This window comes from Bactrocera oleae, chromosome 2 (assembly GCF_042242935.1).
Source record: "Bactrocera oleae isolate idBacOlea1 chromosome 2, idBacOlea1, whole genome shotgun sequence".
In the NCBI taxonomy this organism is placed as follows: domain Eukaryota; kingdom Metazoa; phylum Arthropoda; class Insecta; order Diptera; family Tephritidae; genus Bactrocera; species Bactrocera oleae.
The window spans coordinates 8,205,913-8,219,849 of record NC_091536.1 but is presented as its reverse complement, the minus strand read 5'-3'; the positions used below and the strand labels follow the sequence as shown (position 1 = coordinate 8,219,849).

The window sequence follows — 13,937 nt, the reverse complement described above, 5'->3', positions numbered from 1 at the left end:
AAGTGATATATATGTATGTATATCTTTAAAAGCCACTCTTAGAAAATTTTGCTGTTTTAGATTCTCGCTTAATTTATGAAGGAGTAAGGGGAGTGACTGGGCAGTAGAAACGACGTTCTGACTCAGAGTTATGTTTTAAATGCGAGTCGTAACATAACGAAATATTCTTGACATTGAAAAATTAAAGCTTATGAAACTTTTTGTTTTGCATACTAATTATTCTATTTCATTCTCCAGCTCAGTAGTTTGAGCTCCGTCTAATACTTAGTATGTGTTATGCGTGTTATCGTTTACCATACTGAAGTTGGAGAAAAATTCGTTTCGTAAAATACATTTAGTTATGTGTTAGCTTTCAATTTTGCCAGATATGTAGCAAAAGCAGCAATGCCTGAATACTTCGTATTAGGGCACATGTTGGCATATTCGCTACTACGACGGCCACATGTTGTGCATCGTGTTGCAGTCACCATTTGCTGTAAAACGTTGTGCTCGCTGTTGCAAGTTACATGCTTTATTGCCACACACACACACACACGTTTTACCGCACTATATTTAGACACGTTGGCTTTGGACATTCGTTATTTAGCTTTTGACATCGTGGTTACCTCACCCGCCTTCACTTTGAATGAATTCATAGGGGGTTGCTGTGCTGTGCTGCAAAGCAATTAATGCGATGCGTGCTGACCATGCGAACACTTTTGAGGTGTTGCAAACATATGTGTATGTTTTTAAAAGTATGCTGGTGCAAATATGACCTCAAATATGCCAATATGCCAAGTAAAAAAGTTTATTCGACTTTTGTTGGCGATGTCTCATCGCGCAACAGTGAGTTTGTTGTGGCGATTACTTGAATAAAAGTGTAATAAATTCATTGAGTTTGACATTTTAGTAATATAAAAAAGATAACAATAAAATAATCGATTAAAAAAATGTACGACATGCTTATTTATTAGCACTCAAAAAAGTTGTATCGACATTTTGTCAGTTCTGCTAAAAATAGTCTGAAAAAACAAATATCAAGTCGTGGTGTTGGGTTTTCATTATTTTTTGGCTAATGCAATCAATCGATGGATTCTGCTTTAGGAATCTTCCGAGGCACAAATTCAGATTTATTGAAGACGTTTTTTTCGAAAGATTATCAATTTTCGACAGCAATATCAATGCTTAAATTGGATTTCCAGCATTTATGTTATACTAACTCCCGAAATGCAGGTCGTATACAGGAACGACTCTAAATTCTGTGATTTACTTAGAGTGACCGAAACCGGTTTTCTTACATATAGCCATGACCGAGTTGAACTTAGTTCGCTATAAAATAAAACCTCATTAAACAGCGCTCGCCTTATGTTCCAGCGTCTTTTTTCTTGATCTTAGGTTGGACAACGTCAATGAAGATGTATTAGTTTGAATAATTGTACATGTTTTTCAGAGCGGTTGCAACAAAAAAAAAACCGTATTAAATGGAGTAAAGTTCTGCTTACCTGGCTATCTATAGAGATCCGCTACGAACACTTTAAAAGTTAGTATAAAAAAATTATATAAAGCTATACCACATCATTACTTCGTTAAGCTTTTGGAGTTCATCGTTTGCTCTTCTGCTCTATTTATCGTTTCTATGTTAGCGCGTCTAATTCAAGAGCTGCTCCCTTTCTAGCCATTTTTTGTCATACATCAAATCTAACTTGTCTTTGTCGGTAAAAAGTTACACTAACTGTCAAAAGTAAAAACGAAGCTTACACCTTTGCTATTTGTTTGTCTGTGGCACTTCAAACAGTCTACTATTGATTTTTAGAATTTTTCCATATAGAGAACATTCTACAAGGTTGGAGCTTGTCTGTAATAAATAGTACTTCCTATAAAATGAGGTCTTGGTGCTTGAATTCGTGCTCACAATTCAAGGTTGTGGAGATAATTCAACGATAAACAAGTTTTATTTTTAATAAGTTAAAATGTATATTTTTTTGTCAGTCCGGGTCAGATTTCATCAGATGGAAAACTCAACTCAATCGCATATCTATGGACTTTAATGTTATGCTCTCATAATTATCTAATTGTTACTGTAAAAAATGTTACCGCTACTGAAAAAAAAAAATATTAAATTACTTTAATTTACATCCTCTTATGTATAACAGAAAGATATCTGCTTCAGCTTCACTTCAAAGCCGCGCAAAGTTACATAATATCGAAATCAAGGGAATAAATATCTGGCGAAAATATATGTACATATTTAGCGCCCTCTTACAATGTAACTTTTGTTGTTTGTTGTGTTTGCTACTGTTTTTATTATTTTTATTTTTACTTCCGTTTACAATCGTATAATTACGCTAAGCCTTAACTAAAGTTAATTGCTCGCACATACATACAAATAACGGCAATAAAAAGATATTCGCCAACAATTTAATTCATTCACAAAATACACTGTAACCAAAAAGTGTGCGTGTGTGTGTATGTGCGTGATTGTGTTTATATTTTCTTCTTCTTCTGTTTTTGTGTTTTTTGTAAGCGCTCGTGTGCACCAACATGCATAAATATTTCGCGTTTCACATTAAAATTCGTACACACAACAAATACTTTGTCACGCACGCAAACACATACATATTGTACATCCATTCATACTAGGGTATATGTATGTATGTATGTGTGTGCGGGTGTATGTGTAAACACGCTTTAAGGTCAAGGTATAGGTGCGGTTGGTGAAATGGTTTACACGTGCGACTAAACGGACATTACACTTCTGCCAAATTCGTTAAATGTGTGTGAGTATGAGTGTGAGGGTGTTTGATGGTGTTGGGGGAGTATCTAAATATGTAAGTGTGTATGTATGTATGAGCGCGTCAGCATTGCGAAAAGAGGCTCACAAGCGGCCAGAATAAAATGGAATGAAATGAAAAGCGTATTAAACAAATGTACACACACACATACATACACACATACATCCATACATACGTACTTGCGTTCCGCTAGGCACATTAACACTATAACATACACCGTACTCGGGGTGGTTTGTTTCGGAAACGGTGCACCGAGAGAGTACTACACTTTTGTCCCGCGCCAGGGTGGGGGGTGTTGTCTTTCATACCTATAATAATGTATGTATATTTGTGTGTATGTACTGTTTGTGTATATGTATACACTTTGCTTTGTGAGAGAATCGAAGCGGAAATACTTGTGTTTGTCTCTCCATGTTCACTAGCTTGTTGGCGCTTCTCAACTACCGTGGTGAGTTTCTTATACACAACATGCCAGTGCTGCTGGTATTGAATGACGCTTGTAAGCTTGGGGGAAATTTTATATTATTCCCGTTTTATTTTGGTCAAATCAAAATTTTGTTTCGTTGAGTTATACATTATTCAGTTATTTACATACATATGGGTTATGTAGTAATGGGTAATTAAAGAATGACAAACGGTATTAATGTATATTTCAATAGTGTCATTTTCAAACTATTCTAAACTTGCATCGCTAAAACGCCCCTTTGCGTACACCCCTGTTGAAGACAGCACTGTGAACGGGCTGCAAAATTTTTGCTATGATTCTAGATATGATGCGATCGGTTTTCAGATAAACATTGAAGCAGGTTATAGCTGAACTTAGTGGAGAAATCTGAAGTATATATTTTAAATGGAATGACGCCTACCGAAAACTGATGTAGTTCAAAGTTTTTGCAATATTACTGTAGTACAGCATATTCAAAATATTAAGAAGCTGCTCATTTATCGAAATGTCGATATCGAATCACTAAAGCATATAGCCAATTGACCGATCCTAATCAAGTGCTTTTATGTATAACTTTTTCATTTGACAATATATCTTCATGAAATTTAGCACGGATTACTGTCTAATATAATACTACAATCTCCGAAGGAATTGTTTAGATCGAACCACTAGCGCGTATAGCTGCCATAGAAACTAAACGATCAAATTCAAGTTCTTGTATGAAACACTTTTTACTTGTGAAGGGTATTGTAGCTTCGATACAATTGAAGTAAACGTTTTTCTCGCTTTTTTTTAAATAAATTATAATAACTTAGTATGGCGATCAAATCTTGGCTCAAGCTTTGCAAAATTTTGTGCTCTAGATTAATAAAAGACGCTTGAAGTCGCAAAATTTTAAAATTTAGTATGAATAGATTTTTATAATAATAAATGCTTTCGTTTATCACTACTATAGTGAGGACAGGCCCAGGGTTAATAGTACTTTCAAGACCCATAGGACGTCTGCGCTGGTTCTAATTCGAAGCTCATATATTTTGCATGAAAAACTTTAAATGCGCTCGGGGCTAAAATATGTATTGGGCAACACTGATTTCACCACTTTGCAGCCCATTGAAATCAACACGCCAAATACAAAAGCGTACGCTACTCGCAGCTACACCACACTCGCGACTCGCGTTAGCTTAATCGTACATCACACATCGTTTTTGGACGGGCGTCTATTGTATTAACGGCATCGCCGATGCAAATTCTAATAAAACGAAAAGTCTACCAACAAAGCGTAGCAATTTTTGCGACCATAAACAAAACGTTCAGCAAGAAGCAGAGCGTTAAAGGAAAGCACGCGCATGAAACCAAACACTAATTCACATACAAACACACATAGAAAAAAAAAATAACGGGTATTTTGGATGCGGACGCGTTTAATTTGGACAGCTGTACTAATTTATGACCAGGTGCATAGATAAAAATTTATCAGAGCCGAAAAAAAGAGGCTGTATTGAAATTTATATAAAAATACATATACATTGTATATGTCAATATATGTAGGTATATGCACATGTATGCATACACATATGCAAATTGAAGAACCTTGGTGCGGTTGCAGCGAAAATAGTGTTAAATAAGTCGTTTAGCGTCTCGCACAGTCCACGCTAAACAAGTTTTGGCGAAAAAGTGCAAAGTGCAAAAGCAAAATAGTGGTGTGATTCCGTGTTTAAAAATAGTCATTCAGCAATAAAGCGCTTGCCGTGTCAGCGTGCCACGGCCAAACACGACAAAAGAAAAGGAAAAACAGAAAAAGTTTTGAAAAATAAAAATAACAAAGTACAGGAAGTGCAAAATACAGCAATAAAAGCGAAAATAAACATTCGCGGCGAAGCGTTGCATGCAGCAAACATCTTCCAAAAAACGCTGTAAGTATTTTAACTTTTAAGCAGCAACAACACACAGATGTAAACCCCATAAATAGTATTGAGAAAGTAATAAATGACTGGCGATAGACAAACGGTGGCGGAGGGGGTGGAAACCGGCGACACGTGCCGCTGCCGCCAGGCCATTTTATATATACAAACCCAAAAACATACACTTTTAAGTCACCAAAGTGTGCAGTTAAAAATTGTTCGCATGTGTGTGTGTGTATGTATGTGTGTATGAGTGCGCGGCAGCAAACAAAGCAGCAGTGACGATGCGCAGTGATGTCGCAAACAATTTACTCACTTCCCTTGCTGTCATTGTTATTGTAGTAGTTTTCATTTCTGTTTTGACGTGGGCTTTTGTCAATCTGCCTTCAGCGGGGCATTCAAGTTGCGAAAAGCAAGCCGAAGCGAATGAAAAACGCCTACAAAGTCGTGTCGCACAAATACAATTACACAATTACATATACATATATACACATGAAGAATATACATGTATATATGTATATATACATATACATAATTACATACATTTATATATTTATATAGATAATTTTGTACATGCTTGCGTGTCTCATACATGTAGCAGCAACGGCAATGCTGCACTTGCCGTTTCACGAATGCATGCAACAACAATAACTACAGTAAAATCGTGAATCGCCCTCCAATGTCTACACAATTTCTTTGATTGCTGAATTTTGTATCTTGTCATCGTTTGTTTGCGTTGTCTGCTACACGCATACACGCATACACCCATAAATACAGCTATACATTTACCATATACCTACATACGAGTATATACATAAATTAGATATATATGTATACTATATGGTTACTGCAGCAGCCATTTTCTTGTTTATACATTTTATTCTCTCATTCATTTTCGCTTCTCTTCCCTATTTACATATATACATATCCATATACAATAGGTATATTCCAGCTTTATTGTTGCAAGCAGTCGCCGCAGTTGGCTTTACATTGCCAAGGACGAATTTAGGTCGAATAGGACAGGCGTGTGAATACGCATTGTTCAATGCGCAAAATAAGCACACACATACACACCTGCATATATAATATCATACAAATATACATATTAAATATAATACCAACATATACATTTATATACATACATATATAGGTGTGCACACAAGGATATCCTACCGTCAGCAGCTGGCTTTGATTTCGAATACAAGCACCAATTGGCGCGACAAAATGTACTTCTTAGTATCTGCTCCTGCCTATATCAAAATGTATTCTATGTATGTGTGTGTGTGGTAACGATTTGCACGTTCTTCTCATGCTTAGCACAGGCTTACAGTGTCCTTGGCAGGAATTAAAACTAGATAATTGTGTCGCGGCTATTTTTGGGCGCAAGAAAGTGGGTTTTCTAATGAAAATATATCAAGATATCTGATAGTTGAATTAACAGCATCTAACGGTAACTTGATTAAAATATTTCGAAAATTTTGTTATTTATGCAACTAAAATAGGTTGTGACACCAGGGTTGCTTTAGAACATAAAAAAAAACATTTTAAATATATTTATATATTTTAAATAGATTTTGTTTTTAATCTTTACATAACTGCCTTTGTCAGGGTTACACTGACGCTATAATTTTCCACATATACAAAAGATTCCTTAAAATAACTTTGAGCGTTCAGTTTGTATGGCAGCTATATGCTAAAGTGATTCGATCTGAATAATTTCTTCGCATTGCATCATTGCTTTAGGAAATAATCCGTGCCACATTTCTTGAAGATATCTCGTCAAATGAAAAAGACAGAGGGACTGATAGAGGGATATACAGACAGACAGACGTCATGGCTAAATCGACTCTGCTCGTCACGCTGGGCAGACAGGGCTCTAAGGCGGATGAAACAAAACTTCACAGCCGCTGTTATTAAAATAGTTTGTTATCGGTTCCTCGCGCTGTAAGAGACTGAGTGTTGTTATTACGATAAATTATTGCCTCGTATCTAGTAGCAAATTACGGGCGCTTTTCGACAAGCCATCGCTTTAGTTGCGTTGATTTCGCTGGTTGGCTAGGTTTCACTTATGATTTTTCGCTTTTAGGGTTGTAGTAATGGTTCCATTTTTCATCACCAGTCAGAAAGTTCGATGTAAAAACGACTTCTTTTTGTACCGTTTAAGCAGCATTTCTGACATATAAAAGCGTATCTTACCGTCCCATGGCTTCAATTCATATGGCATCCAATATCTTCCTTGCTTTTGGATATATTCGCTGTTAGTTTTAAACGTTTTAAAATGGCTGCTTGCAGAACTCCCAAAGATTCTGTGAGCTCTACTTGTGTTTGGCAATAATCTTCATTGAGTAATCCTTCCAGTTCCTCATCTTCAAACTTTGTTAGCCGTCCAGGATGATCTTCGTCTTCCAAGACAAAATCACTACTTTTAAATTGTGAAAAACATTTTTGGACATTCACTCAGCAAGAGCATATTTACCATGAACCTTTACAAAAACACTTTTCATAAAGTTGGTAAAAATGTATAAATAACGAATAAATTTAATTATATGTCTGGCTTGACTTGTCACCACTCCACTCATCTACTTCATAACTAAAACAAATTTCGGTGACTTTACTGAGTTCTTTCATCGATAACAATGTGTAAACTTCTCTCTTAAATCTTGATAGTAATTATCGAAGCGTCTGAAAGGGAAGAAACTCAAGTGTTCTGAGAAATAACTCCAATAATTTCGACAGCACCGTCGACAATCACACGACAATCTGGTAGTGAGAGATCGACAACTTCTTAGGTGGCTGATATTTTTACCTAAAACTACAGTATACATTTTGAAAAGCCTGGAACTGTTATCCTAAACTTTTTCACTACAAACAAATTTGATAAAAAGAAATTCAGTTTCATTACAAAAGTTTTTAAAAGGAAGGATAAAGAGCAATAAAGCATTCCGTTAGAGTGAAATCCGCTAGAAATCAAATATTTGTTTAAGCAACTATTAGCCATACATATAAATGTGAACACTTTTCTTAAGGAAAAGCAAAATAGGAGTTGTCATCGATTGGCCAATTCTGTACTCTCGTTGTTTTCTATTTGTATTAAACGCAGAAGAGTACGTATATACCCATTCTCCATTTTTTTATGTCAGCCTATTGAACTTAAACCAGTTGTTTGTTCGATCGTCACACATCAAGATTACTTGAAAATAGTTAGTATTTACCATGCTTATAACACATACCCATAGTAATCTAAATATGGTTTTTTGTACCAAATGAATCCACCCATTTCATTTTCATTTCAAAGTAGTTCCATGGAAGCATTGGTTTGGAGGTTTGGCGGTTTCCGTATTGACCGTAATTTATCCACTACTTAACCACTGTTCAGTTGAATGCCTTAACAGCACTGGCACGTCGAATAATATTACACAGAATTTTAAGAAGGAGAATTGTAAAATTTTTACACACGCAAATATGCCGATAGGCACACGCGCCTTTGACCGGTCGACCTCTAGGGTATATCCTCCTTTTTATTTCCATTTTTGTATTTCTTGTCTGCTATCCCGGCAGCGTAAGCTTGTCTTCGTGACATTTTACAGTCGCATCGGAGCGAACTTCATCCGAGCAATGGCGTGAGTTAGTGTGGGATTTTAATGTTATCTGTAGACAAGGGAGGTACGCAAAAGTTAACAGCGGCACGCTGTGTGGATCGGTCCTGGAATTACGGGGTGTTAATGTAAAAGGTAAAGTGTGCTCGTGTTTTGTTATGGATTCCATCTGGCTCTGCATAAATTTCGTATGCAAAACAGGATAAGAGTGTAGTATTTTAAAACTGGATTTACAGTTATTTTTTTTTTTTGTCTGAGGTATGTTATTATAATTTTATATTTTTATATTAATAGAACTAATAAAAACAAAATTTTAAAATTAAATTTTCAATTGATCAGGAGTATAATAGCGTTACTGATACGTCAAATTTACACAAATATGTTATCATTACATATAACGCTAGCTTGATATATATACATATAGATAACTATGCATGGATTGCCATAAATTGCCGTTTAAGAAAAGCACCACGTCTACTATTATTATACCATAATTCTTATATAGCGCTGATTCTTACTTTTAATATAATACCTTACTTATTGATTTATAGTAGGTATGAAAGCAAAAAAAGAGATAAAAGTAATTATATTAGACACCTAAGAAAGATATATTCTACAATACTTTAGTGGGTATATGTCTTGGCTATGTGACAAAGTGAAGATGACAGAAAATGGTGTGAAAGTTCACTTAAACCCAAATAATTTGAAAAATGATATTTACAGTTAGATGTGATTCTTTAGAAAAATATTTTTTCAATGAAAAAACTGTAGGAATTTAAACAGTAAAATTATAGCTACTTTATTAAATTTTTTTAAACAATTTCAGCAATCAGAATTTGAAAATTTAAAATAAAGAAATGGTCTCAAAGGTATAATTATAGTGTTGAAAATTTAATGTTTTAATGAAAGAAATTATAGTTGTTTTAGCTTAATGTTGTTCTAATAGTTTTCAAGCAACCATTAAGTGAGCCAATAAACATTGTTGCTTCTAACAAGTGGTCTCCAGATTATACAGATTTAATTTAAGATAATTACCACTTCATTAGAAAAGTTGTTTTCTTAAATGAGCGAAATTACAATTTTCTCTTCTCAAAAATATTTTCAAAAAGATCTAGTGTTATCTAGAAAATTAAATACACCACGGTACCGCTAAAGGGTTAACATGAAATTTTTGTTTTTCAAAAGAATACAACAACTCTTTTTGCTTTTTAAAGTTTAATGAAATACAAGTATCACACACAAAACAAGACAAAATTAGACACATTTTAAGGGCTAATTAACTTGTTAATACTTTGTTAACTGTTTATTGTAAATGTGCAAATATTTATGTCTAATAAACCGTATTTTTTTTATTACTCATTTGCTTGTTAAGAAGTAAATATCAAAAAGCAAATACACACATGTGCATATATAGTACTTAAATCCATAAAACAATACAATGTAAAGGCAAATAAATATTTACACAAAATAAATATAAATATGAATAACGTTTGCATGCTTAGTATGTTAGCATTTGAATAATTCCACAAATAAACCTTTTAGATAATTTTCAGAATTTCGCACTGATAGTGGATTCCCAGAAATGAACATTTTTAAGCGGAGTTAAAGCAATTTGAAAATTTAAAAATAACTGGAAAAAAAACTTAAAATATTATGAGAAGTAAAGCGAAAATGCGTAGTATTACAAACGGATATTAAAATGCCGTTATTAATATGCATGTGCACAATTAATATCCGGTTTGAGATTAATCGACTGGTTGTCATGCGATTCCATCCAGGCGATTACTGAAAAACGTACATACATATTTTTAGGTTATGTCAGAAGTGAAGTCAAGTTTTTAAAAATTTTGCTGTCATTTTCTACTAGATAGTATACTACTACTACATTATGTATATATACTTGTGTAATGCATGACTCCAACATTCAATGCTAGACAGTTGTTGATAATTATTACTATATATTGTATAGTCGATTACGTTGAGTCAAGGGGTTACTCGCACACAAAATAGTCATTTGCACTCGTATTACTTACATACATATTGGCGAATGCCTTTTGTGAACTATTCATCTTTTTTCACACTACTAATACAGCTTAAAGCCGCGTAAACAGTTCCTTTGTTCATTTACACATTTTTAAGTGTACAGTAAGTGCAGGATAACAGGAACAGGAGTAGGTACTTGATTGATATAATAAAAAAAATTGTTTTAAAAAATATGAATATTTTTGTGTAAAAAAAAATTGTTTTATTTTTAAATATAAAAAAAAACAAAGTTCTTGAATTATTTAAATTAATTTTATTTTTAATTATTTAAATTGTTTTTTAAGTTAAATTATTTGAAAATTTATTTTTTTACTTTTTTCATGTATTAAAAAGTTTTATTTTTATATATAAAACAAATAATATAATAATACTTGAAAACGTATTTTTATTGTGTTTTTAAGAAAACTTTTGAAAATAGTAAAACCTTTATTTTAGTTATTCTAATTATTATTTTTTAATGTGGTAAATATTTTTATTTTGATTTATAAAAACATATTCATGATTTTAATTATTTAAATCACTTAAAAACACATTTTTTAAATATTTAAACTTAATAAATGTGCATGTATGTAAAGAGAGTTTCATTTACCTAGTGCATTGTGTATATATGTACATACGTATGTAAGAATATCCTTTTAAAAAATACAACTAGTGGAATTTTTTTTAACTGTCAACACAAAAATACAATTACAGTAAAGAGATACATATATATGTAACTTATTCATAACTACGCCATTTACCATAATTTATTTAATTTCAATAATTTTTTCACACTCGCATACACTTGAGATAAACACTGTCAATTGTCATATTTGTGTGCATGGCCATTACCCAATGGGTGGTTCAGTTTATAGACTGATTTTTCGTTTGCCAAACATATAAAAATTGTATTTATACATAGGTATACAAGAACCATATATCGAAACTTACTTACATATGTACGCATGAGTATGCACATAAAGCATGCACCAGAGGCCCAACAGTTAATGGCGATGGCGCAATGCGCCCAGCGTGACGCTAAAAGTTCTCGGCGCGTGTGCGCCTCAGTATGTTATGTACGCGAGTGCATTGAAACAGTGAAGACTGATTATTATTTTACTCAACCTATATATGTATATGTACATATGTATTTTCATTATAACAGCATACATACATATGTTGGGTTTTATTTCTTTATTTATATAAGATGCAATGCACACAATAATACTCAAACAATCTGTATCAAATGTTGTTATATATATTAGTTTAATATTGTCTGAGAATATTTTAACTTCTTAATTTTCTTTCACTGAAATGCTATTAAAGCAGAAGGCCTCTATGCCTAAAAAAAAATATGAAACAAGTGATAAAACACATTTCGTTTTTTGTTTGTGGGCAAATATTTAAGCATATGCAAATAATTTTAGTTTCAATATTTACTTTTGAAATAAATTTAAATATAGTTTGCATAGATTAATGCAAAATATTTTTACGCACATTTAATCACTAGTAATTTTCCTATCATTCATTATAAAGAAGAACCAAAAAAACTCCAATAATTCCACGCCTTTCACCAGCTGTACTGTCGACACGTAGCTGGCAACCAACAAAGGCACCGAACTAATTAAAAAACAAAAATGGTTCAAATAATTTGGCAAAATTGCTTATCAGTTGTGGTACTCATACGTAAATATGTACGCATATATTATACATATGTAAGCACTTTTTTATTTCACGAAGTGTTACCAACAGAAACGTCGTGCCAAATGATTAGAGTATTCATATTAAAATTAAACTCAAATCCTGGAAATTTACAGTTTGTCTGGAAACTTCTCATATATGAGTACCCGCTTTACCTGGAGACCATTTCAATAATCAGCGGCTATCGCTCTGTTTTGTTTTTTAGAAATTTTAAATTGAAATTTGATATTTCATTCAATTCATAAAGAGATTTCTAAAACTCCCTTGGGAGTTTGCTATATTTTTCCTTCACATCTTCTGCATGAGATTATGCAGAATTCTCCAAATATAGTAGGCATTTTGACGGAAAATTATTAAAATAAAAAACCCGACTGATAATATATTAGTTAAGAGATTTTAAGATTAGGTTCCACTATACAGCTTTAACATTTTTTTATGAGTCACATGTCATACAACTTTTTCTGGAGTTTTCTTGTTTTGACGTTATAAACCTTTTCGAAATATAAATAAAATACAAATGCAATTGAATAAAAACCGTCAATTGCCTCGGCTGGCAACTGAACTGAACTTGACTCATCGAGTTCTGCTCTCGATCATTAACCTTAGTTACATTGTATTCAATCATATCAAAAAGAACAAAAACCGTTAACTATGGTTGCACCAAAGCTATAATATCCTTCACAAATACTTAATATTCCCTACAAGAACTTGATATCGATCTTTCAGTTTGTATGTCAGCTATATGCTATAGTGGTCCGATCTCAACAAGTTCTTCGGATATTGCATTGTTGTCTGAGATAATAAACCATGCCAAAAACTGAAGGACGAGTTCGAGTATATACAGACAGACAGACGGACGGACAAATGGACGGGCATTTCTAGATCGACTCAGCTCGTCATGCCGATCATATGGATATATATTTTATATGGCCTCCGACGTTTCCATCTGGTTGTTACAAACATCGTGGCAAACTTAATATACCCTGTTCAGAGTATAAAAACAAGATACCCCCAATCTCGCTTTTAATTCGTATATTGGAAGGTTCTGCAAGTTTAAAACACAACTGACGGAGTTTGGGAAAGATTTTCTCATAAAAAAAAAATCGAAAGTTGCCATCGCTTGCGATATTATGTAACAAATATTTTTTGAGGAGTGTACCGCGATTTCCATGCAATAAGTACGGCATTCTACAAGCTTAAAGACGCCTCCCAATATTATTTAGGCTAATCAATTTTAGGAAAAGTTTTTTTTTTGCAAAATTTCAATCGGAGGTTTATGAATGCCTACCGTGTAGAGACCGATACCAAAAAAGTATTTTTTTGAGGCTGTTAAAAGGCCTAATATCGAAATCTGCGGTGAGGTTATGAGTGCACTCATTAGTAAACTCACTTCATGGTTTAAGTAAGAGAAAAAATTATATATTATATCATATCAAAAAATTTTTTCTTTCGACAAATTATTTAGATACTTCTAATTGAGGTCGGGCTCGTCTAATTGTTA

The 13,937-nt window shown here is 33.3% G+C and overlaps 1 protein-coding gene across 4 annotated transcripts in view; it reads left to right on the top strand.

The window, feature by feature from the left end:
* Positions 1–13,937, top strand: part of Cipc (Clock interacting protein circadian) — a 55,460-nt gene that overhangs the window by 9,824 nt on the left and 31,699 nt on the right. For 2 of the 4 annotated variants that reach the window (XM_014230091.3, XM_036373192.2), the window contains exon 1: positions 4,358–5,129. The exons of 1 other annotated variant lie outside the window; for it this stretch is intronic. Coding sequence is in view for 1 of the 3 variants with exons in the window: in XM_014230092.3 (XP_014085567.1) it covers positions 5,102–5,129 (28 nt within the window). In the remaining 2 variants the exon portion in view is untranslated. Of the gene's footprint in view, positions 1–4,356; positions 5,130–13,937 lie in introns of those variants that run through there. One more of the 4 variants, XM_014230092.3, reaches the window with a different exon arrangement.